Source organism: Numenius arquata, chromosome 18 (genome assembly GCF_964106895.1).
Source record: "Numenius arquata chromosome 18, bNumArq3.hap1.1, whole genome shotgun sequence".
NCBI classification, from domain to species: Eukaryota; Metazoa; Chordata; class Aves; order Charadriiformes; family Scolopacidae; genus Numenius; species Numenius arquata.
Window position 1 is genome coordinate 10,476,513 of NC_133593.1, and position 23,410 is coordinate 10,499,922.

Below are 23,410 nucleotides of genomic sequence, written 5' to 3' on the forward strand. Positions count from 1 at the left end.
CCTATTTCTGCTTATAAAGAGAGGAGCGCTTGAGTCTGTGGCTTTTGAAATTTGAGTTGCTTTAGGAGAAAAATCTCACTCGAATTCTTCAGCATCAGAATCACAGTTTCCTGTACAAAACAAACCAAAATAAAAATGTTAAGAGTAAGTATTTTGTAAAAGGAAAAGGTCTCCCTCCCTCTCCAGAAGGGAAACTGGCTACTGAACAGTTGATCTGCCGGATCCTCATAGAAATTAGTGCTTATTCTTAGTAATGAGGGGATATTTTCTAGAAGAATCTCAGTGCTCAAATTCCTTCTCTCCCCTCGCACAGTCTAGAAGCCTCGAGCAGTAGATCCTGGTGACGTTGGCTCGTCTTTCTGGTTTTAAAGTACGCTCAAGTACTGCCCGGGGGTGTTACCTCAGTGCGATGATCCAACCGTCACCACGGTCTCTCTTTCACGAAGGGTCGGAATCAGCCCTTCCCCCCCCCGCAGGTCCCAGTTTTCGGGGATTCATTTCATTCGTTTGCTTTGTTGTCATTTTTTCAGCATTTCAAAAGGCTTGAGTGAACCGGGAACAAAATCCCGTTGATCTCTTCCTGAGCGGGGATGAGAAAAGAGCACGTTTGGTGCAAGAGCCGGGTTCAGCTGCTCGCGTGAGGAAGGGGCGAGAGCCGGCACGTTAACGGCTCCCACACGCCGTGTTTGGCATTTATGGCCATAAACCCCCTCCTCTGCCCCGCTTCCCGTTGGAGAAGGCCGGGAGCATTTGTTTGGCCTGAACTGAAATTCAGCCAGTTAAGGAGATGGATGGCTCTAAATGATATATAATTAAAATGAATTATTTAAATGGATAATGTAACTCGGGCAAGATAAATTTGGCTCCGTTTTTTTTTTTTTTGTTTTTTTTTTTTTCTGTCCCCGAGCGTGTGCTGCCACTCCAGCGCCCGCCTCGGGGAGCCTTGGGCTGGAACCCGAACCTCTGTCTCGTACCGGGGGTATTTCGACCTCGACCGAATCCAGGAGCTTCACCCCGAACTCCCCGGGCGCGGGCGGGGGGGGTCAGCGGGGGGGGGGTGGCTTTAATTGGGTGGTATTTATCGTATCAGCCGATCTCTCTGCATCTCCGGGGCAAGGTGCTACGTAACCGGCAGAATATTCAATGCAGCACTGGCTCTGGCAGCGACTGTCGTTTCAAAAGCAAGGAGTTGGGGAGATTTATATAAAAATTTATATAAAATACAAAAAAAAAAAATCCCTGGGCCCGGCTCGCCCCGCCCGCCGCTCGGCGGTTGACTATCGAGCCTGGCTGCGGGCGCTCGGCGCTCGGCTGGTCGGGACTGGCGCGGTGGCGGGCGCCATGCGGGCACCGAGGCCTTGCGGCGTCTGCGGGGCGGCCGGGGCGGCCAAGTACCGCTGCCCGCGCTGCGCCGCCGCATAGTGAGGGCCGGGCCGGGCCGGGGGGCGGCGGGCAGGGGCCGGGGGGCCGGAAGCGGCGGGGGCCTGGGGGCGGGAGCGGCGGGCGGGGAGAGAGGGGGGACGGTGCGGCCTGGTCCGCTCGGTGACGGGGGCGGCGGCCGCCCGGTGCGGGGCTGCCCCCAGGCCTTACCGACGGCTCTCGCCCCGCAGCTGCTCGGTGCCGTGCTGCAGGACCCACAAGGGTGAGTGACCGGCGGGGACGGGGAGGGGGACGGGGTCCGGGGGGGGTGGTGGATGGGGTTGGCCCCTCCGCTCACGCCGTCTCCTCCCGCAGAGCGATGCGCGCCGGAGCCGGAGCGTTCGGCGGGCGGAGAGAGCTCCCCCGGCGGGGCGGAGGGCGCCGGGCAGGCGGCAGGTAGGTGGGGCGGGCGGGCGGGCTGTGCGGCACCGGGCCCCCCCCTCCCGGCCCCTCTGCAGCCCCGCCGTGCTCGCCCGCAGGTGGCCCCTGGTCGGTGGAGGACATCCTGAGTGAGGACGAGGAGCAGGACCGCGTCCCGCTGCAGAAACTGCAGCTTTTAGGTAATTTTGAGGAGTCGGGAATCAATTGGGTGTGCGGGGCGGGGGGGGGGCGGCTTCTGCCAAGCAAGCGGAGACACAGTTCCTGCGAGGCGTTCACGGGGCACAGCGGCTCGTCCCCCTTGGGCGACTCATGGCAAGGCCTTCGAGATTCAGACGCCAGGAACCTGGCCTTTCACCGCGTCTCTTTGAAACTTTATTTGTAAAAGGAGGGTGGGCTCAGCCTGTTTGTAGCTATTCAGGATTAGCGCTGTTTACCTTTCCCTTTCTTTTTTTTTTGTTCATCCCAGGGGAGTCGGAAGAGCTGCGAGGTTTGCTGCTGAATCCCCATCTCAGGCAGCTGCTGCTGACCATCGATGGGGCAGAAGATAAAAGCTCCCTCATGAAGAAGTACATGCAGGAGCCGCTGTTTGTCGAGTTTGCAGACTGCTGCTTGAGGATTGTTGAGCCTCCAGAGAAGGAGAACATTCTTCCCGAGTGAGCTACTCGGGGAACCTTTTTCTTTCCTCGAGATTTTTTTTCCCCTCTGAGGGAGAGATCGCCGCTGCCGGGGCGCACACGGGGCCTGGTCACGCTTTGCTCACGGATGCCAGTGCTCCAATTCCCCGTTTAGAGTTGATAAACAGTGACGCAGTGTTGGACGGACTGGGAGATAACAGGAATTAAACCTGATGTTCCCTGGACTTGCTTTCTGTTGGTACAAAAATACTGTCAACTGTGGGAAACGTTGCTTCCCGATAACAGTTACTATTAAATATATTTGCTTTTACTTTAACCCACAAACTAATCTGAAATGGTTTTTGTTAACTGAACCTCGTTGCGGACGGTCAGACACCTTTACAAGGTATTTAACAGTTTATTTAAAAACACGGAAGAGCTGAACATTTTCAAGACCCGTGTGAGCAGCCGAGGGATGGCAGAGGGTGCCTCTGATGAGAGCCTTGGCAGAGCTGATGCTCTTGACAGGGTTAGTGCTGGAAATGCCACGGCGGTTGTGAATACGTATGGTTTTGGTCCTATAGATAAGAAAGCGAGAGTCCGGTCTCGCTTTTCCCTGAGACATCAGGCTTTAGTGTTACAGCCGACTGCGGCTCGCTCCCTTGGCCAGTCAGAAGCGTTAGGGTGTTACTGAACACTCACGGTCAGTTGGAATAGTTGTATCTCCAAAGGAGAATCCAGGACGCATCAGACATGGTTCCCTTCTTTGCGCTCTCGTTACCAGCCTCTCGCTTCTCCCAGGTGGTGCCAGACGCGGTCACTTCAAGTACATTGTGCTTAAAGCACTTGGTCTATTTTAATTATGTCAAGTGTTCTCATAGTACTGATATTTCCTCTAATATGTGCACGTGTGAGAGGAGGAGCGTCCCCCCTCTGCGTTCTAAATTTGATGTATGTTATATTATGCTATATTATACATACAATGCATTGATACAGAAAGCTCTGAGGTAACGGCAGATACGGACGTTGAGTAATTTGGAAGCAGCATTTTGCAGACAGTCCTTCCCTGAAGGAAAATGCAGGGCGTGTGCAGGTGGCCGAAACCTATGTTGGAAGGAGTTTTTTTCTGTCCAGTAAGATCTGGTTAAACCCAGTGACAGAGCAGGCATCCGAGTGGGGGCTGACGTTTGCGTAGTGCAGGGGAGACTTCTTACAGTGAAACCTGACTGAGCCCTAGAAGAAAAAGAGGTGGAGGGGTCAGTTGATGTTTTGCCAGATTTTGAGCTCATTTTGCTATTCAGACGAAGCAGTGCTAGTGACCATGAGTAAGGACAGAGGAGGAGCTCCAGAGAAGTCCTGGCACAAATGGATTTAAGAGAAATGGTTACTACAAAGAGTATTTGAACTGCATTTAGCTTAAACTGAAGATCTGAGTATTTAGTCAGTACTGAACTTGGTGTTGCTTCTTCCTACTTCTCATAATTGACCAGGCACAGGCTCCGTTCTTGCAAGCATAATTTTATGCAACCTCAAGAATTTTTCAACAAAAAAGCCAAGCCCAGCCCCAAGGGGGTGGTAACCAGAGCGCAGCTTCCGAGAGAAGCCGGTGTGGGTTGTGGCTGTTTGTAGTAAATGGTATCTGAGACCGTTCTGCCTGTCTGTTAGCAGGTGGAGTACGGGAGGGCTGTTCCCCGCTTTCTGCCCTGAAAATCCTCCGTCTGAATTAGTCTGTGCAGTGAAGTGAATACAGAATTACTGGGATGTTATTAATACACCCAGGGGCTTTTCCCCAAGTGGATGCTTTTTCGTGTGTTCACCTGTTGTGCAACCTGAATGCCCTAAGCAGAAAAAATACACAGTACGTAACAGCAGAGCCCCTGTCGGAATCCTCCGCGCTCTGGTTTTGAAGCAGAGCTTTGATCAGCTTGTTCCTGTGACAGAGATTGTCATGGGAAAAACAAGGAGTTTTCACGCTTGGTTGAAAGTCTCCACTCAGCCCTGTGTCCAGCTTGACCTACGGATGTCAGAGCCATCAGCGGCCGCCCGGCACGTCTGAGCCAGCGGAAAAGGAAGGCTCTAGCCTGAGAGCAGACTTCAGAGTCGCTCCGCTCCATTGCGGAGTTCAGGTTCCTGAACTCGTGATGGCTTAATTGTGTTGATGACTCGATAGCATGAGGAACGTTACCTGTGGGAGAGCTCTAATGGAAGTGATGCCGCAGCCAAAGAAGCAGCTCTCCACCTTGCAGCAGTCGCTCTCCTGAAGGACTTTGAGACAAGCCAGCAGGGACAGGTCTCTCCGAAGTCCCGTCACAGTAACGGGTGCAGCAGCCAGGACGAGGCCAAGAGGCCAGAACGGAATTATCCTGTGCAGAGGCCAAGTTGTTTCCAAAGAGCACGGTGGCTTGGCCGAGATTGTCGTAGCTCCAGGACCTGAGAAGAAAGCCTTTTCTTCGCCCTCATCCAATTCAGCTGCTGCTAAAGCAGCCATTTTTGCCTGATGAAGAGAAGCAGAACAATACTCTTGCATAAGATCCTCTTGAACAAAATTTAAAACTGTAAAACTAGCACTCTAAAAAAGGGGCATCGTGAAGGACAGGACACCCTTTGGGGCACTTTCCCATGGTACGATGGTAAGGAACGAGTCCATTGTGCAGTCTCTGTGCTGCCACCCTGCAGGAGCAGCTGTACAGGACTGGCACCCTCTGCTGCTCTGCAGCTTGAGAAGAGTTTTCTGGAGAATTGACTGAATTGGTTTTGTACAGTTCCTTGACAGAGGGAGATTCTTTCTCAAACACAAAAAAGCCTCAGTCACTCAATGAGTTCCTGTACCAAGGTACTTACTTTCCATTTCCTCCAGCCACGCTTAATAACATTCGCAGCCTTGCGCATCCTTCGGAAGCGATTCTTGGCCAACCAGGAACGAACAGCTGAAGATTTAATTAAAAGAAGTCTGAGTACACAGAATCGCAGAAGCTCTTGAACACCATGTCAGAGAGATGGCACTTAAGCTTTCTCCGTGCTCAGTTAACATTAACAGCTCCTGCCACCTTAAACATCCAGAGCAACTGGAAATGTTACCTCTTGTATTCTCTTCAGCCGCATCCTTATCAATTTACCTGCTTGGATGATGGTTGCAGACCGTCTCTCCTTCTCTAGCTTCTTCTGTTTAAATCTTCTCCAGCAGCACTGAATGCAAAATGCTTTCTTATTTAACACCTCCACTCTTCTGGCTTCAAGTCGCTCCAGCTGCATTGGGGACAGGAGCCTGCAGTTAGTACTCGGGAACGGGGTTGTGTTCACTGCTCCTCCCTCTTCTACAGCCTCTTGGTGTTTGTCAGAAAAACTACATGCGCATTTCAGGGTGCTAAAACTGCTGGATTAGGTTTTAGAAGTGAAAGTACTTCATTCGTGCTCATTAGATAGATAACACGTAAAATGAAAATGTAAGTGTCCGAGGGGAAAAAGGGTGTTGTGGAGGGAAAAAGTGGACACTCCCAAAGTCACAGCAGCAGCTGGCTTAAAAGTAGCTCCACTGAAGGGGTTTCTTTTAAGGCTGCACTCTCCAGAACATGAGCTTTGCAAAGGTGCCTTCATCTCCTTCATCTCTTTCCCAAAGAAGCTGTTTCAGCCTGGCTGAGTATCCGAGTCCGTCGGCTGAAGCCGAGGAAAGCTGTAATCGTTACTGGAACTGGGAGGGTACAGCACTGGACCCAAGTACAGCTCCATGTCTGTTAACAAGGATGCTGTTAAACAAAGTGCTTCTGATAGCTACGTTCTGATGGACGTTTGATTTAGTTTAATAATTTGAAGGAAAATGCCAAATTGTGGTCATGCTGCTGTTAGCAGGAGCATCGTCTAAACCACGATGACAATCTGTGCCAGAATCCCCGTTAGGCAAACGCGCTCCAGCCCCGTTAGCCTGGAGCTGTAAGGAACCGGCGCTCTTACCACAGCATTCGCCATAAACACTTTGGTTTTGCCGCAGTACACTGAAGGGTTTTCTGCTCTGCTCCCCGTTTGCTCAGCAGTGGTTTGTCCCATAACATTCTGAAGGATCTCAAAGATGACATCACGCGATGCTTTGTCACCGGCCACCACCGGAGTCCCGCCTGCGAACGAAGCATTGGAGAGAAGGTATCGCCAAACTTGAAACTCGGGACCAAGTAATCGTCTTTACACTGAGACTTCTGGACCATTTAGGGGGGGATACACCTACAACAGGAGGGGAGGAGGTGATGGCTGAGACATTACTAGATCTAGCTGTGTTTAAGTGAAAGATGATGTGACAGCATGGATTTTGCCAATGGCCAGCAGCCAGAAAACCAGCTCGGTGTGTTTTAATTAGGATGTAGTTTGGGTGCTGTCTTATCACCTCCATTACAAGTTATCCCTGGGTAAGAAATGTCATTTTTGGGTAGATCTAGGCAATGAAACAGGCACACGGAGGGCTCAGCTGTTTTCACATTGTTTAAAGCATCCTACATGGAAACATTAGAAAGCAACAGCAATGCCATTAAGAATAGATTTGAGCAGCTCAGCCCTAAGAAAATCTGACAAAATACCCCAAACTCAAAAGCTGTTGGGAACAAAGAACAAAAAGCAAGGAATTAGACTTGTAGCCTTAATGTACCCAAAGATGCAGGAACAGAAAACAAATTCTACACAATTCTACAGCTTTCACAGGGCATCAGAAGCAGCTACAGGGACGTGTACTAAGCAGGAGTTTATTGCAGCAATAAGAGGTTATTAAAACCATTTTTGGGACATGGTACACAAGTTTTGACATTCTGAGACAAACAGGTTAAATCTATTTGGAAATAGAGGTAGACTTTAATTCAGACCTGTCCTGGAAAGGGATTGTGTTGTTCAAGGCAATGCTGCCCAAGTTTCTGCATGCCCAATGCTGGAACGTGATGCTCTTTGTATCTTTCCATCCTGGATACTGTTTGCTTTTCTGCTATAAATATTTCTAAGGAGATGAGAGCATTTTAAGGTACTGAAAACAAATAGAGGCAATTCTTGCTTACAGGAAGACATCTGGTGACTATGATGGTGTTCATGGGGCTGGGCTGATAAGGGAACCAAAAGCTTATCCCCATGTTTAGGAAATTGTTTTGCTTTGTTTGCAGCTTATTACCCGCTAAAGATAAAAAGGACGGGTAACCTATCCCAGTGAGGCCTTTCAGCTAATGGCTTTATAACCGAGGGAGAAAGATACGGCGTGTAAGTGATTTTCCAGCTTCTACCTCGTTACTTTATTCCATTTCCGCAAGGTGAATAGATTTCCAGCCATTTTACTTATCAGAAAGAGGCTGGTACTTAACTGGTCCTGCTTCCCACCCCTACCGGTTACTGAACAGACCCACTGGGTGAAGATGGGATTGATCTGGGAGAGAGAAGGGGGCTGCAGCAACTTTCAATATTAAGTGTAACCACCTGGTAAGCTCCTCCTCCAAGGGGTTCACACCAAAGACGTTACCTTGTAGACTGGATTGTGTTTTTTAAAGTCCATCCTGGCTCTTGCTTAGAAAAAAGAATCGCATACAGAAGTTTGCAAAAGGTAGAAGAAGCGCCAGAATCCAGGTAAGGCAGAAGGTCAGTGTGTTCGGCAAGAAAACAGGGTGGGGGAAAAAAAAAAAAAAAAAGAAAGGAAGGAGAAGGAATATAAGCAAAAAGGTAAGTGGTTTTCAAGTCTACTCAAGAACCAACTCTAAATCAGGTTATATAACGGAGGAACCCCAACACCATCATAACTGTAACTGCTCTACCCAGGAGGAGCACAGAAAACCAATAAGATGAAAGATTTGCAGACTTTTAAAGAGCCTGCTGTAAGCGTTAGGCAAATTAGAAACTTGAGTTGGTGATAGAGAAATACTTTTGAGAGTAGTGGTGTCCCTAGGTCTGACTACAGTCATTGCATCTGATCCACGCGATACCAACTTGGTGCAGTGATAATTTCACTTGATAGCAGAGGGATTATCTAAAGAAACGTACCTTTTTTCTCGGCAGTAGAAAAATAGTTGCTTTTATCACACACTCTCTTTTTACTGGACCCACACGATTTTCTGAGTATTTGATAGCGCTCAGTGAAACTTTGGAAAGGGATCCTGACAGACAAACGTACGGTTAATTCTAGGCAAGTACCATTTACTGTACAGTCAATAACTTGTCCTGTGAGCGGTAAGAACTTGCCAAATGGCTTCAAAAATCCAGTGCATAGAATGCAAATAGGCTGATGCCTCTGCAGCCACCAACATACAAGAAAGTACAGACTTTCTGAAGAAATTCAGGAGACTCTCTATTGCCCAATAACACTTCTTCTGCCAGTAACAAAGACTGGGCAGGAATTGTGCTTGTTTATGGTAACGGCTGAGCTTCACCCCATCAATACTGAGATGTCAAAACCACAACTAGCTCAGGTCTTGTTACCTCCATCCTCTACAGGTGGTGAAGAAAGCCTAGCAAGGTCACTAGCTGCAATGAAATGCTCGACTTCAAGCAGCTACACTTAGATGAATGCCATTTATAATTTAATTTTAATTGCTAAAAATGTTACTGTGGGGCCACATTAAATTAGAAAGTTTTAGTACACAATAGTCCACATCAAAACAACTCTTCCCCAGCTTCTCAGACTGGAGCTCTCCGTGAGCTCTTGGACCAGAGGTGTGTTACAGACACATCTGGGCTTCATTAATATTTGGTATATTTTTAAGAATCCCACTGCCTTGAACACAGGTTGCGCTGGTGACTGCACTTTGGGACTTGCTGAATGAGCAGAGTTTCATTATCCAAAACACTGAAGAGCAGTCCACGTTTGTGACAGGTATTTTTGTCTCCAAAACGAGAAAGAGAGGGGCTCAAATAAGCTTAAAAGCAAGTAGTGAGCAGAACCCTTCCCATAGCTTTGAAAGAATCAGTAAAGTTTCATGATCTGAAACAGACTGCAAAATATTTGGATTTCCTGCTTAAATGCTCTTCTGAGTAACTAATATGCCACTAATTGCTATAGAAACGGATTATGGAAGATGTTGCTCAAGAAATTCAGACTTACCTAATAGGGAACCCTGCTGCGCTGATGGTGATGGCTTCCACTATTCCACACGCCTGGAGCTGGCTGAGAACCTGAGGTGTAAATTGAGATGGTTTAGGCAACCACCGTCTTACTCTTCGTGGAAGCTGCATGTGCTCGGCCCTGGTGCGGTGCAGCTCAGCTCAGCAGCCGCCCCAGAGCCTGCAGGGTGTGCGGCCGGCGGCTGCGGAACGGAGGCAGAGGGGGATTATGCAGCCAACGAGCTGCTGCTTTGAGTAACACCCAGAGAAGGGTCAAGGCAGAGCTGACACAGAGAAGAGTCCTTGTGTCCCCTCTCTCGTGGTGGCCACACACCCTGCACTGGCCGAATGCAGCAGAACACAGAAACCCAATGTTGGTATTTTAATACTGTGTTTAAAGATAATGCTGCGCTACCCAGATGCTTATTTTTGCGCAGATGAGGCTCTCTAGTTAGAGCTTTAGCATCTGCTGCTCTGTTCCCAAAGACAGACTTGCTGGTTGATCTCATCTAACTTGTTCTACAGTAGACTCCGGGAGCAAGCAAAGTTTTATAGGGCATTCACCATGAAGGAGTGCGGAGCAGTTATGTCACCTTTCTCTTGAGGGCTGGGATGGCAGCACCCCAACCAACCCAGGATTACTCTGGTAAGAGAACCTCTCATACAGCAACAAGTAAGTTGCATCTGGAAGAGCTGCTGTGGTTACCACCTCCATTTCAGACAAGCATCATCAGTGATTCCGAAAGGATGTTTATCTTGGAAGCTCCAAAGCAGAAAAAGCTATTTCAAGATGTGCTGAGAAAAGAGCTTTGCAAGTGACTCCAGATGAGAGACCCAATGCAAAGCCCCACACAGTGTCTCTAGGAACCTTCTCAGCAACTCCGTGAGGAAGGGCTTTTGAAAAGTTACCTCTTCTCTTTTGAAAGTCATTGCCTTGCAGTCGGCGTTAGGCTTGATGCAGCGGATGTAATGCGGTGTGGTGCTATTCAAGATCTGCATGAGATGTTCAAGCGAACTCTGTAGAAAACAAATACAGGCTTCATTAGGGACAACTCCTCCATGGGTAGTTTAACAAATCAGTGGTCTTCTGTAAAAACAACAAAGCCTTTTTTTTTTTTTTGCAAGGATGGCTATACAGACTCAGCATTAGCAGAGCTCTTCTGTAAGGACAGCTTGAGCAAAAAACCCACTCTGTGGATGCTTTTGTAAAACACTTGATGGTAAATTCAGAAAGTTTCCAAAATCATAGCAGGGCCATCAGCTGAAGCTACCCCTCCAGAGGAACAGGTAGGAAGAAGCCTCACAAAGGCAGATGCCCAACTGTTAAAGGAAAAGGTAAAATCAGAGTGAGTTAAAACCCTGAGAATCTCAGGAATCTGAAGCTGTTTCTGTTTTACAGCTGTTTCATTTTAATAACGTTTACTGGTCTTGGTCCAACTATACTGTTTTCTCATCTAGTGTTGAAGGCAGCAGTAGAAAGCAGAAGCCCAAATAGGATGTACCTTGAACTTTGACACCACTGTAACCACAGCTGCTCTGCTCTGGGTTTTGATGTTATTTTGGTTCCTCTCTGTCACAGGAAATAATTTTTGAATCAAAGGGTCTTTAGAATTCTGCAACACATGGACCAGCTCTGGTGGAATGGGGTCCTGCGAACACAAACGTGACTCATGAGTATTTGGACTTACCAGAAACCTGCCACCTTTGAAAATGACTAAAAATTCCACAGGTATAGATGGAATAGTATTTCTGATGCCAACTGTGATTTAATCAAAGCTGTAGTTTCAAATCTGACTATGTACATTCAGAGTCAGAGTCAGGAACATTCTGTGAATCTACTTGTTTGGAGCAAGGTATGTATCTCCAGTAAACATCACTGAATATATACGTTAGTCGTGCTTTGATTTAAATCGCTTTTGGTCTGTAAGATTTTTTGTTTCTTTGTTTTTTAAACAGCTCTTTCTAAAAACACCTACCTTATTTTTCTCCACCATGGCTGCCAGCTGATAGCAGACTTTGCCAGCATAATGTGAAATAATAAAGTTAGGCTTCTTACTAAACTTGTTTCGACTTAAACATTGATTATTAGACAAGGCTTTCTCAATCCGCGTTTGAAAGAGGTCGGTGTTGGAGGATCTGTTCAGACGGCACTCCTGCAGAACAGACAAGACAAAATTGCAGCTCTTATTTGCCATAAAGAATGGTCTTTAAAAGTTAAAACCACTTTAAATTAAAATCATAGCCACTTTACTTTCAGAGTTGCTTTGAGTATGCAAGCCCTGAAATACTGGGGAATAAAAAAACCCCAAAAATGTAATTGAGGCTTCGTATTTGAATCAGAACATCCTGTTTCAGAGGAAAAAAGATGGCTCAGCATAGGAAGCAGCAGTGTCCCAACTGTTCTGAAAAGTAAGCGCTGCAGAAATTTTATAGATATCAAGTTTCCTACTAATTGAGCACTCATGTTTGGTGGGATGGGATGGATGGCAGGAAATTAGGCCAAAAGCATTTGGGAGTGTAGATCCACGCTTACCTCATTCAGCAAAGAAAAAATGCTGAGAGGATTCCCCTCGATCAGATCCAGGCAGTTCTGGTTGTCCTGGTAGTTTATGAAGGACCACTGCAGGCCCTCGGCTGCATATTCCTCCTGAAGTAAGAGAAAGCGGTTACTCTGCAGCAGAGGGCACTACAGCTCAAATAACCGTGTGCTTTTTGCAGTTTGATGCAGTTACTGTTTAACAGTTAATCCCAGGCTCAGATCCAAAGCTCAGCTCGTGTTCAGTGGCAATCTTGAGAAAAAAAAAACAAACGAGGATATGCTACCCCAGGTAGCTTTTGAGTATGTACCAGCAGATCCTGCTGGAACAATTTGTTTAAGCCTCTGGGAACCTCTCAGATTTATTAGAGAGAGCTGCAAGGCTCAGACAGTCCCAGTAAGTTTCTCCTGGCTGTACTGTGTTCTGCCCTGTAGGGCAAGGATCGCAGAGAACTCCTTCCTCAGCTTGGGACATAGCCCTAAACCAACCACCCTACGCCAGACCTTACTTACTGGGCTCCATTTAAAACAAAGCCTGATCCAAAAGGAAGCGGAGAAAGATATTGGTTGAAATAATTTGTACAATATTTTTGCCAAATTACAGAACAAACTGTCAGGAGTGTTTAACAAGCACAAACTCCGGCCAGTTATTTTAAAGGTCTCCTGGCGAAAGCTTGCTCAGTGTGGCCACTAATGGCGTCTAAGTGGCTTGGGACAGGGCCAGCTCAGGAGAGGTGAGAGGGCAGGCAGTAACTGGGAGGGGACTATAAATAGAGGTCATCAATCAGTTTCAAGGAAAGTAATTGTGTGCTTGAACTTGGTTTCCATCTTCACTGACCATTAACCCCTGCCTTACTGACGAGGGCAGGCAGGGAAAAAAAAGCTTGGCATAGGAAAGCATGAATTATGGTCAGAGAGGTACTTATCTCCTGAATAAATTGATAAAACTATGCCACAATGCAGGAGGTACCATCACATTGGTGCCGTAAAGAAAAGAATTTCCCAGATTCCAGATAATGGCAAAGAGCATTGTGGTAATGGATGTGTCACGTGGAGGGATTCAAGGAGGACGTACGTACATCCACTAGAGCAGCATCCTGGGCCTGGCAGGGACTCTGCAGCTTTCAGAGCACTCAGATGGGAACTGGAATTATCAGCGTGTGACCAGTTAAGGAAGTGACCGCAGTGCATTTGTGTGGTTTTATCTTTACAGGCACCAGGATGAGAACTGGGTTGATGAAGCCATTCTCTGGCAGCAGGAGGCCTCCACCAGGTACCACAAGCTATTGATGTTTGGGTCACAGGGGTCTGTTGGGGTCTCTGCCTCTGTACTAAGCACAGCTCTAGAACCAAACCCAACCATTAAGGTAATTTATACTCGAAGAGAATTAACGTGGTTATAAGCAGCAGCTTGCAAGAGAATCTCAATTTAGGCCATTCTTATCTCAAGACTTTAGTTTTAAGTGTTCAGCTCTTTGAGGGAATGCAAAGAGTTTAACAAGGCACAGAGCCAGCGGAGCTGTATAACAGGGAACAGGTTTCCAGTGCCCTACAGGAGAAACTTGTCTCATTCCACCAACTGCCCCACACTCTCCTCTTTAAAAAAACCCAATCTTTACTCACTTCCCACTGATTTCTGTGGCATTAATTACTCGACTGAAGGTTGCAATCCAATCAGAAGCAAAGAAATACAATGATAGAGATTAAAAATGCTGTTTTAAAATTAGATATTCAACATTTGATCTTAACAGAGTATTACCTGTTGTGCCTTCAGATAGTGTGCTACGAAGTGCTGCTGCAGTTTCTCATTGGCATAGTTAATACAAAGCTGTTCCAAGTTGTTTTCAGGGAAGGCTTCAAAACCATAAACATCCAACAAACCTGGGAGGAACATGGGAAGACAGTGCACTTTGATTTAAGAGCAGCTTGAAGGACTTAGGGTTACCCAGTTAAACCAGGGATGAACAAACCATACCTATGAAGCTGGTCCATCCTGAAGGATTTCCATAGATGCTTTCATTTATGACCAAAACGAGCCATTCAAACAATCTGCAGACAATGACAATTGGATTAGTTGGAAAGTGCTTGCTTACAACAGAGTAGTGCTCTTTTACTCCTGTTTTTACCAGTATCACGTGGAAGAAACAAAAAATTAAGACATGCTGCCTGCTGGCATGAAACAGCAGTTCTCTGAAGGTGTCCCTATCAGATACTGCAGCTCTGTCAGTGTCTACAACTGATTCAAAGGTGTGTCGAGCAGGGAAGGGAGGGTTACGCTGCTATTGAGTCCAAGCAGAAAGCCAAGGGAAAGTAAATCCCTCTCTATTCCCTCAAAAAAGTTATAGGGATTAGCAGAGCAGCCTGGGCTACGTGTCCTTACTTGGCGTAGATCACTTTGGCGAGGCAGTCCCTCCTAGTCTCACACTCGGCTCTGGAGCACGGCTTCTTGAAGACTTGTTGTTGTTTCCCAGCAGTTATTGTTCGAATTCTTAATGATTCCAGTAGTTCCTCGACAGGTATCTGCAGCAAATCTCCAGCAGTTTTCACAAAGTCTTGCCCAGAAAAAAGCAACATTGCAAGGTTATCTGGAGTGTCAAATGGATGCAGCCCCTTTGAAGTTATGGAAGATCTAGAGATAGCATAGACAAATGACACTTCCATGAACTCACCAACTTAAACGTGGGTTTTGGATCTTTTTGCCCAAACCTGGGGGAAAGTTTTGCAAGACCAGATTCTGTATTTGGATGTGCAACACCCCTAGAATTTTAGGTACGCTATTTGAAATGAAACAACGATACCAAAAAAGTCTGAAGTTTGCCACACTGAAGAAGGCGCTTTTAGAGAGTACTTTCTAGGTATGTCTTTGTTACTTTTTCCACCTTTTCTGAGCAGAGACCTAAGTCTCCTAAGTTTTAGTCTTTATTGTGAGAACTTCAAAGCTTTAATTTTAAAAGCCCTGCTCTCCACTCTGGGTCAGATTTCTGGAAGTCCTGTGATGTCAGCGTAAGATTACGATCAAGAGTAACAGTTCTGCCAATAATCCTCCTGAAATGACTGTCTAACGTTGCAGTTGCCTTGACCTGTGGTGGAAGGATGTTATCTCTCAGAGCAGGGGAGCATTGGCTTTTTGTTTGTTCGGTACTTTGAAACCCTGAAGTACTGAATAAAAACACACTTAAATTTTGGTTTGCCCAAGACCTCGATAGTCTCCTACCAAGCAGAAGAGCGTAGTAATCCTTTCCATTGGGCATTAAGAGAACAAGACTCTCTGGAGCACGCCATGCTCGTTGCCTCACCTTTGGCTTTGTCTTCTAGTTCACAAGGCTGAGATTCATCCACCGGATTACAGAATTGAACATTCCCAAGATGGAGAAGGCCTGACAATACCTGAAATATAATTATTCATTGAGTTTTCTAAAACAGTGTCCTCTTCACCTTCCCTTAGCCACATGAATATGACAAGTCAAAACATTTCTGTACACAAAAAAAAAAGCAAGTAGATTCCAAGCTTCTGTGTTAATTCCTAATGCTGCAATTACTGAAGGAAAACTAAAGTCCACTGGTGCAGATTTTTAGTTAAGAATTAATATTTGATTACACAATCAAATGCATAGCTGCAGGCCCTGCAGTCAGGAGTACCATACATCCTACACTCTATACATCGATACAGATTTACTTCTGCAGAAATCCCACACTAAAAAGACATTCCAAACATCAGCAGCAGCCTTGTGGTGACCGTGCTTTGTACCTGACCTTGAAAATATTGTTCTGCGTGGAGCGGTCAATGCCCAAGTGAAACATTGCATCTCTGGTCACCTCGAAGCAGTCCTCTGAAAAGCCAAACGGGTGCTATTTAAAAGAAAGCCATGCACACAAACACAGGCAAGCAGAATGCTCGACACTGCCTCCAGTTCAGCTGGAATTGTCAAAGGAGATCAAGGAAGGCAGATGCTGTGTTGGTAAATCCCAGGGTACAAGCTGGAGAACCAAGTCATTGACCGAACGCTGACTTGGTGGGGCTCTGACGTGAGGCAGCGAGGTTGCTGAAGCACATCCAAAGACAAATCGGTTTCCAAACATAGCCACAGAGATGCAAATTCACTAGGCCAAAAACCACTGGTTTAAGCCAGGTGAAACCTCTTAACAGTGCAAACTGAAACTTGAAAATAATCACATTAACGCAGGTGGCTTTGGAAAATGTCTGCTGGTGACCAGCCTGGCTCATGGGATTTAACAGGCAGACACGTTTTTGTCTGCCTTCCTTTAAAGTTACAGCCATTATTAATGGACAGTCTGTGAAACTAATCTTTACCATCTAAGTTTCTTTCAGAATTTGGCAGCCAGCGGTAGTCAGCCCCTTCTGGAAGGTTCCATTCCAGCCTCTCCTCTGCAGTGGCACCTTTTGTGATCTGGAGACAGAAAACAAGGTAAGGACTGAATTCTGCCTTTGGTATTTACATCTCACAGACAATGAAGAGTAATGCACTGGGAGCATGACTTAATTTGGAAGCATGGCAGACAGGAAAACTGCTAAATATTAAAAATTACAACTGTGGTAAATCTGGTGATTTCATCCCCACTGTCAGAAATATCTAGGAAAATTAACTGAAAGCAAACCTGATAAAAGATGTGAAAGTTTCTTTCATTGGGGGCCTGATAGGCAACTCTGGTCTTCTCCAAAAGGAAAGTCTGGATGGAGGCACTACTCAGATGGTGGAATCTAGAGGGGCAATAAAAGCAGAGATTTCAACAAAACTTTCTCACAGAATCTGATGGGTGTTGTGTTGTTACGATACCATGAATTCTTTGCAGTTCACCTTCAGTTTTGTGCAAGCTTAATGTAATATTTTATTCAGAGTTCTGAACTGCATCTCTGTTTTTCCTTTGCTCTCTCTTAGAGATCAGGGTGAGAGCTTGCACAAAAAAAATTAAAAATAATAATAATGTAAGCTGCCAGCAAACCAAAATACGTTCTAAAGACAGATAAAATATTCTAGGGCAGCCTTCAGAAATAGGCTTGTAAAGATTTAAAGGAAGAAGACAATAGATAAGGTTTTTACACAGTGATTATTACCTGTCTAACTGAAGCTGGATATATTTTCCAAAACGGCTACTGTTGTTATTCCGCAGGGTACATGCATTTCCTGTGAAATTGCCAGTGACAAATACAGCATAATCAGAGTGGTTCCACTCTTCCATGTAGGACATAGAGATATTAAGGGTAATATTTGAAGAGTTTGTCTTTTAGGGAGAGGACCAAGGGCTTAAACTTGTGCATTAACAAAGAAAATTCCCACAGTGGCCACTACCTCTTATAGCTGTTAAAAAAGCCTCATTTACCAAATGCTTCCATGACAGGGTTGGAATCCAACACTCTCTTCTCTATCCTTTCCACAGTTTCATTGCCTTTGGGGGAGATAACTGAAGCAGCAACAGAAGCATAGAATTTCATAAGGCAGCGAGACGTCCAGGTCTGCAAGAGAGAGGCTTGACAATAGGTCTTTGTTTTTACCGTGTTGTTTTAGTTATGTCAGTGAAACAGCCCTAGCTTCTGAAAACACAGTATGCAGCTGGCGAGGATTCTGAAGAGGGTAATTGTGTCAGGTTTATAGCTCTAGTTCAGTGGAAACTTTTTGTGGACGTACTTATGTTCAACAGACACATTTAAATGCCACTGGAGTCAGAACGCTTTGCTGAATGGCAGCTTTATCAAGATGTAACCACCTGGACGCTCACCTAGAATTAACAGCTAGTATCTTAGGATGAACTGAATATAAATGGAGACTTTGAGTCATTAACACTAAGCAAATCATTTTGTTCTCAGGCTTAAAAATATCCTGGATATCTTCCTGAATAGGGACAGACCATTGCAGAAGGGTCTAGGATAGGATCTGAACTCTCTGCTTCTTCTAAGTCTCCACACAGGGTTTGCTGAGACCCACACGAGCTCCCTAACAGGCTGAGACATTGACTCAGGTGCAATTCCTGTTGAAAGATTCAAATCTAGCCCTCCCAGAAATTACAGATGTCACCTCAAGAGCAGCTATATTAAGTAGAATCTTTTTAACTGCAGCAATCACTTCATGCTTTACACATATTTCAAGAGAGTCTTGCTACTGCAGACTGGCTGTGTGCTCGGGCAGAATTGTTTTTTCTTCGTCTTTACTTGTTCACTGAAACACCGTGCACTACAAATCAGGAGCAAATCTCAAAACTTAAGAGCAATGTCAGAAAAAAATCCCCTTACCTTCCCAGCACCACTTTCTCCACTAACAATTATGGATTGGTTTACAGGCTCTATCTGACTTTGGACGTTTCTGTAGGTTTGTTCAGCCACTGCAAAGATGTGAGGTTTTAAATCCTGGCAATAAAAGAGAATGATCGTATTTAAGAGAACGGTAATCACACAGTTCAACACAAATGAACAGCAAAGCTCTTCTCACATTTATCTGAAAACAGTACTGCTCTTTTAGCAGAACTCCTATTTCACTAGAAATGGGTTTTATCCTTTAGGATTATTTTGCTTATATAGATTTTGTCAAACTTAACATCTGGGCTCTGCGGAAGGACAGTTATTTCAAATACAAGGATTACCTGAGGACGAAGTGCAACATGGTACTCTCTCATAAGCTCAGGTGAATAGAGGCAGGTGACAGGCTGAAACGGATTTAAAGCCACCAGGCTGCAGCCAGCATTCGTATAAAACAAGTTTACTGCATATCTTGCTTGAAGACATTTCAGAACTGAAAGACATACCTTCTGTTAGCATCTTTTGAAAAGTGTATTTGACTCTTCCTGTTTGTAACAAAAATCTGCAGATATGTTACCTGTTAGGTCGAATAGAGAATGAGGTGATCAAGAGAGTGATATAGTTCTAATACACTGTCCTGGTTTCAGCTGGGGTAGAGTTAATTTTCTTCATAGTAGAATCATAGAATAGAATCATAGAATTGTCTAGTGGAGGGGACCTTTAAGATCATTGAGTCCAACTATTAACCTGACACTGCCATAGTAGGTAGCATGGGGCTGTGTTTTGGATTCGTGCTGAAAACAGTGATGATACAGCGATGTTTTTGTTATTGCTGAGCAGTGCTTACACAGAGTCCAGGCCTTTTCTGCTCCTCACACCACCCCGCCAGCAATGGGCTGGGGGGCACGAGGAGCTGGGAGGCGACACAGCTGGGACAGCTGACCCCGGCTGACCAAAGGGGTATCCCATACCATAGGACATCATGCTCAGCATATAAAGCTGGGGAAGAAGGAAAGGGGGACGCTCAGAGTTATGGTGTTTTTATTCCCCAGTAACTGTTACTTGTGATGGAGCCCAGCTTTCCTGGAGATGGCTGAACACCCGCCTGCGATGGGAAGCAGTGAGTGAACTCCTTGTTTTGCTTTGTTTGTGTGCGCAGCTTTTGCTTTACCCATTAAACTGTCTTTATCTCAGCCCATGAGTTTTCTCACTTTTACCCTTTCGATTCTGCCCCCCATCCCACTGAGGGGGAGTGAGCGAGCGGCTGTGTGGTGCTCAGCTGCCAGCTGGGGTTAAACCATGACATGCACACAACAGTGTCTTTAAGAGTTGCCCTTATTTTTAAAAATCTTAAGGGATCTGCTAACTATTCCATTCAATAAATCTTGGGCTTTTATGAGGTTTTGCATAGTCCTAGAAAGCAAATCTGTTCATTTGCAGAAGAGGCAAGAATTCCCCATTTGCACGAGGGACAGGCCTTAGCTTCTCTTAACAGGATGATCTTTAAAAGCCAAGAGAGGAATTTACTTTTCAAAACCAATTTCACGGACGTATTTTGATTCTAAATCAGAGCCTTGTTTTCTGACAGGTTCATCTAAAACCAACCTGCAATCACAAGGTCACACAGGAGTCTTTCAATAGCATTAACCCTCAGCCACACCCTGGTACCTGAACCGACAACACAAACGTGAGCTCTGCCTGCACAGCTTGGTAAGAGTTCAGCACAGCTAAACATACAATAAAACTATTTGGAAAAAAATTTCAGCCAAGCCAAATGGGACTTTCTAAGGCTTTGAATAGGTTTTAATAGGCTTTGAATCTTTAACTACTATGTTCATGGTACTATTAATTTGATGAGAACAGTAACTACCTTATATTAGTAGCCACCAGGGAAAGTGGCTCCTCAGGAGATACTCCCCTGGCTCTCACCTGTTGTAGTTGTCACCGGATTAACTTTTGTGAGGTCATCAAAAAGGTGCAGTTTCTCTTCATCACTGAGGAACGCTCTAACTTCTTCTTCAAACGATTCACTGAGGTCATTCTGGATGATAGAATCTTCTTTTTGCCCATTTTCCTGGAGGGGATGTCAGATCAGGACCAAAGGCTGAATGCAGCTGGACTTTCACCTCATCCACTAGAGTTTATAGCTCTTCTACTGCTTCCATGTAACCCAAGATCAGTCTCAATGGGAGTCATAACTTAGTATGTTTGAGCTACTCTTCCTCCCAGTTGCCCTCCCCCTGCATCAGTAGTTCCCATGGGGTGCTCTGGTTTTAGAAATGAGAGATGAGCGCACGAGAGATGGCAGCCTGACAACGCCATCTGTAAACTGAATTAATCGCTGGTAATTCTGACTATAAGCAAAGGCACTTGGAAAGAGTGTGTCCTTAGACTTGCATTACCTGGCACTTGCAATTTTGCGGGTCATTCAGCACAGACACACTTAGACAGTGTTCTTAACTGGTGTATTTCTAAGTCTACGAATGTCACGCATTCGATGCAAACACTGCCGTGGCCGTGGAAAGCAGGAAGGACTGGCTGCAGAGGCCAAGATAGAGCTGAAAGCTCCATGGTCCAGCACAGATGCAGGTTTCCTAGCAGAGACTGTCGTTTTTAGAGCAGAAACCGATGGCCCCAAGAGTAAAGTTGCAGAGCACACACATTACAGCCAGGGGAAAGAAATGGTGGTGTTACAAGAGCTGGGCTGCATTAGATGATTTGTCCCTTTGAATCACTTAAAGCATTTAAATCTTAGCCTCTGGGCTCCCACGTCCTTGACAATATTAGTTGGAAGGACACATTTGTTGTACAAACGTAATGGAAAACTTAGCCAGAAGAGAGATTTCAGGTCCTCTTTGTCATTTCTGGGAGGAAGGAGAGAGGGAAAATAAAGAAGGGAAAAGATGCCAGTCCTGATTTTTGCTTTCTGGATATTCCTTTTCTGTTCCCTTTCTCCTTCACAGAAAGTCCTTCAAAGTAACCCTACTCATTTCTATTTAGTAGCATAAATCTGCAATTCTTTAGAAGTTAACCAAGTCAATGAATGGTATCACCTTGCTTATACAGAAAAAGTGCTAAATTTAGTTAGCAGCATTCCCACTATGTGAGCCAAGCTCATTAATAAAGGGGAAAATATACTGCAAAACCCCATTAACACATTTCTTAAAAAAAAAATAAAGCTACAATACTGTACTCATTTAGGAGCATTATTATCTTTTGCAGACAGCATAAGTAGTTCATTTCCAGTAATACAAAATTTTACACAGCAAGGGAAAAAAAAAAAAAGCTTAGGAACGCAGGTAAGCATTGCCATCTAAGTGATTTCTGTTATTCCACTCTGAATGACCGTTAAGGCATTTGCGGCTCTCACAGGGAACAGACACACACAATTATGAAATACTCAGTTCTCTGAGAAGATGAATTTCTGCCAGTCACTCTTCCTGTGCTCTCCTGTGCGTTCCCTGTGTTACGCTGGCACCCGCCGAGTTCTTAAGTCCACCGTGCAGCTGATACTGCAAGACCTGAGAAAGGGCTTATTATCACTTCTGATACCTACATCGCATAGCTCGTGTGTGCATTAATTTTACTGAACAATCAGCCTTACGGATGTGCTTGCTGCACGCACTAACACCTGCCCCATTAAAGCCAATGGCATAACACAAACAACTAGCTGGTGTTAGTAACACAGCTCAAAACCGCACAGTTAATAGGTCCAGCCAATTAATGAAGTAGGGGTGAATATGCATTAGTAGTTACCTAATCTTGACTGCATGGAAACAAGCCAAGAATTCTTTCCTGGCAGTAAAACTTAATTAGCACACACAATTCCTGGTTTTCTTTTTACCTGCTTTGGCATCTTGTCCAGCCCTATGGACGGGAACACCGGAGACGGCCTTTTCTCTAGGGTATTTCATTCAAATCGGACTGAAGAACGCTTAAATGAAAGAAAAAATAAATTTAAAAAGGCATTTAGAACAAAGTAACTCCAGAAACATCATTCTCCAGAGCATTCCACAAGCAGAGCCTAAAGATTTCAGACAGAAGTACTTGTACCAGTGGGGGCTCAAGTAATGCTGGAGATAGAAAGCCCCCCTGCACCATCAGTAATAGTCATATATTCTGTAAATAAAGCTTATTTGGAGGGAATAATATATTTTTCCTTACTGCAGGAATAAAATGCTTTGTTCCTCTTGAATTACTAAAGCAAGGTTTCTTGGCAAGAAATCGCAACTTTGCTTTTGTTAAATTCCTCCTATTAGGACAAATGGGAAAGATTTGTGGGTCTGACGGCGCCCAAGAAGTTACTGCTTTTGGAAAAGGAGTGACTCAGAGAAGTTTTGTATTGCAGCAGAAACAAGATATGCTGGCTGTTATCTTCCCATTTCCTCTGAAAATTGGTGGGACCCAACCCAAGGTGAGTCAAGCTCAATTTCTGTGATAAACACAGAGATCCCATTCACATAGCCAGGAAGAATTCTCTATTCTTGCTGAAACTACCATCTAATCTATTCTATTCTATTCTTATTCTATTCTATTCTATTCCCATTCCTATTCTTATTGCACTCCTATTCTGTTCTTACCTGGCACGAAAACATCGTTTAGAGACCACTCCAATCCACGACCCGAAGTGCACCGAGCTCCCGGCACACACAACCTTCACCCGAGACCCCCTCTGCCTTTAAAGGGTCTCTAACCATTTATGCTGTCGTGCCTTCCAAGGAGAGGTGTTGGTTGTAGCTGGCAGCGGAGTTCCCTGTGCCAGTTAAACCAGTTCCCAGAGGACACAGGCCATCTCAGCTCCCTGCTGATGCAGCCTTCCCCCCCCCCCCCCCCCCCCCCCCCCGCGCCCTTGCCAGGGCAGAATCCGACATTCGCCCGGGCTCCAAGGTCACTGCCAACGGGCCCGTTCCCCCCACCCCAGGGCCTCGCCACCGGGCCACCACAAGCCCACGCGTCCCCGGGACGGGCCCCGGGGGCCTCCCCCGCGGAGCCGGGGGCCAGGACCCTCCCCGGGGGTCAGGGGCGGGCTCCGGGCGGCGGCTCCGCTCGGGCCGGCGGCGACGGCCGCGCTGTGCCGGGGCCGGGCCGGGGACACTCACCGCGGGCAGCGGGCGGGCAGCGCGGGCCGAAAGCAGCGCGGTGCGGGCGGAGGCGGAGCCG

At 45.9% G+C, this 23,410-nt stretch overlaps 2 protein-coding genes across 2 annotated transcripts; one reads left to right on the forward strand and one right to left on the reverse strand.

Annotated features, from left to right (window-relative positions):
- The first annotated feature begins 1,319 nt into the window (after positions 1-1,319).
- Positions 1,320-3,410, forward strand: ZNHIT3 (zinc finger HIT-type containing 3). The gene is made up of 5 exons (XM_074160539.1): positions 1,320-1,421; positions 1,611-1,642; positions 1,735-1,815; positions 1,899-1,979; positions 2,267-3,410. Exons 1-5 carry the CDS (start codon positions 1,342-1,344, stop codon positions 2,455-2,457), a joined length of 465 nt encoding a protein of 154 aa, XP_074016640.1. The 5' UTR covers positions 1,320-1,341; the 3' UTR covers positions 2,458-3,410.
- On the reverse strand, positions 2,816-22,106 carry MYO19 (myosin XIX). The gene is made up of 24 exons (XM_074160898.1): positions 22,095-22,106; positions 20,180-20,324; positions 18,595-18,725; positions 18,248-18,361; positions 17,341-17,473; positions 17,075-17,144; positions 16,618-16,720; positions 16,313-16,409; positions 15,754-15,830; positions 15,297-15,387; positions 14,381-14,552; positions 13,976-14,049; positions 13,760-13,881; positions 11,998-12,111; positions 11,441-11,617; positions 10,967-11,113; positions 10,374-10,481; positions 9,466-9,536; positions 8,409-8,521; positions 6,363-6,523; positions 5,531-5,660; positions 5,256-5,341; positions 4,600-4,908; positions 2,816-3,647 (listed from the first exon to the last, which is right to left on the reverse strand). The coding sequence occupies exons 1-24, from the start codon at positions 22,104-22,106 to the stop codon at positions 3,519-3,521; spliced, it is 2,886 nt and encodes a 961-aa protein (XP_074016999.1). The 3' UTR covers positions 2,816-3,518.
- Between the last annotated feature and the right edge of the window lie 1,304 nt (positions 22,107-23,410).

Coding starts and splice junctions, on each gene's coding strand:
- ZNHIT3 (XM_074160539.1), top strand. CDS start 1,342: ATGCGGGCACCGAGGCCTTGCGGCGTCTGCGGGGCGGCCGGGGCGGCC. Junction 1,422..1,610: donor CCGCGCTGCGCCGCCGCATA/GTGAGGGCCGGG, acceptor CTCGCCCCGCAG/CTGCTCGGTGCCGTGCTGCA. Junction 1,980..2,266: donor GCAGAAACTGCAGCTTTTAG/GTAATTTTGAGG, acceptor TGTTCATCCCAG/GGGAGTCGGAAGAGCTGCGA.
- MYO19 (XM_074160898.1), bottom strand. Junction 18,726..20,179: donor TCCGGTGACAACTACAACAG/GTGAGAGCCAGG, acceptor AATGTCTTCAAG/CAAGATATGCAGTAAACTTG. Junction 11,618..11,997: donor TTTTTTCTTTGCTGAATGAG/GTAAGCGTGGAT, acceptor TCTGTTCTGCAG/GAGTGCCGTCTGAACAGATC.